Genomic DNA, 1272 nt, shown 5'->3' with positions numbered 1-1272 from the left:
TATATTTGTTAGGAGATACTTTGTAATACGTTGCTTTTCAACCGGCAGACGTTAGCAGAATACATTGCACACAAGTTTTGTCTCTGGTCGTCAATTCCGAAATTGTTTGTCGAAACAGTCACTCAAAATATCTACTTGACTCTGAGGGATATATAAAATCCTCACTGACATTGCTTGCAGTCACGCAGAAGTGGTTTTGCCTTGAGTAGTATTCACTGAGGGTCTGCGACATTGATCGGCGTGATAATGGATCCATCCACAACCAAACCAGCCTGCTAGTACGGTGAGCAGAAATCACCGAACAATGATCACGTTATACAAACTTCAATTGATCTGTTCAGTTAGTCCTGTGTTTCCTCTGAAGTAGTGGCAACCATGAATTTTCAACTATCCTGTGCGATATTTCTGACTTCTGTGTGTGCAGCGCAACTGGTTCGTCCACCAGTTTGGAATTTCAATCAACCCTTTGGTGGTCCTCAACATCCTGCCTTCCTGGATGGAGCATGGATGGAAGTAGGGGCTCCTAATGGGCCTTCTCCCTTTCCTTTCAATAGTCCGAATGCAGTTCAACCTGGTCGGCCAGAATTTGCTAGTTCACAGCCTCAAGAATACAAAGTGCTTCGTGGTGTTGATGGTACGTCCGTGTTTTCCTTGCCAAAAACCAAAGCTACAAGTACGGATGATGACAGCACAGTGGAGGAAATTTTACGACTGTTCGACAAGCTTGATCCCATCCCAGAGCAATATCAATCTCCCATATTCCCACCAACGCCTGGATTTCCTCCCCTACTGAACCAATATCCGTTCATCCGTTCACCGCTTGGTTTTCTACCGGGCTTTCCATATACTCTACCTCCAGGATTCTTTCCTGGAAACCCACTGTGGTCAAGAGACTATAGAATGTTTGGTGGGACATTATTCCCACCCTTCTTCCCTCCGATATATCCGTTACCACCGGTACAAAAGAGAAGCAAATCCAACAGTCCACGAACAATATTTTCCTATCTTCTTGGAACGAATGGCATGCTACCCGGAGGAAAGGATTCCAAAGAAAATCGAGTCCCAGTTCGCTATATGACCGGCGGTCAAAGAAAACGTTCTGGTGACGTTTCAAAGCGCTCGAACAACAAGAAATGGTTTCAACGTGATAAAAAGAATAAACCCGGTGAACAACAAAGAAGCTCAAAGTCAGATCGTATACGTTTTGAGCGTATCTCTCCCAGGTTGAGACTTCAGTGATGAATTCGTCATGTTGTTAATTTAGTTTTTTTT

General features: G+C 44.1%; 1 protein-coding gene across 1 annotated transcript; it reads left to right on the top strand.

Moving 5' to 3' along the window:
- Positions 1 to 375: 375 nt before the first annotated feature.
- On the top strand, positions 376 to 1239 carry T265_12240 (hypothetical protein; the record flags this gene model as incomplete). Its single annotated transcript, XM_009179461.1, has 1 exon — positions 376 to 1239. The coding sequence occupies one exon, from the start codon at positions 376 to 378 to the stop codon at positions 1237 to 1239; it is 864 nt and encodes a 287-aa protein (XP_009177725.1).
- Between the last annotated feature and the right edge of the window lie 33 nt (positions 1240 to 1272).

This window comes from Opisthorchis viverrini, assembly GCF_000715545.1.
Source record: "Opisthorchis viverrini unplaced genomic scaffold opera_v5_2910, whole genome shotgun sequence".
In the NCBI taxonomy this organism is placed as follows: Eukaryota; Metazoa; Platyhelminthes; class Trematoda; order Opisthorchiida; family Opisthorchiidae; genus Opisthorchis; species Opisthorchis viverrini.
Note: the sequence above shows the minus strand (reverse complement) of the source record. Positions and strands in the feature narration are given on the sequence as shown.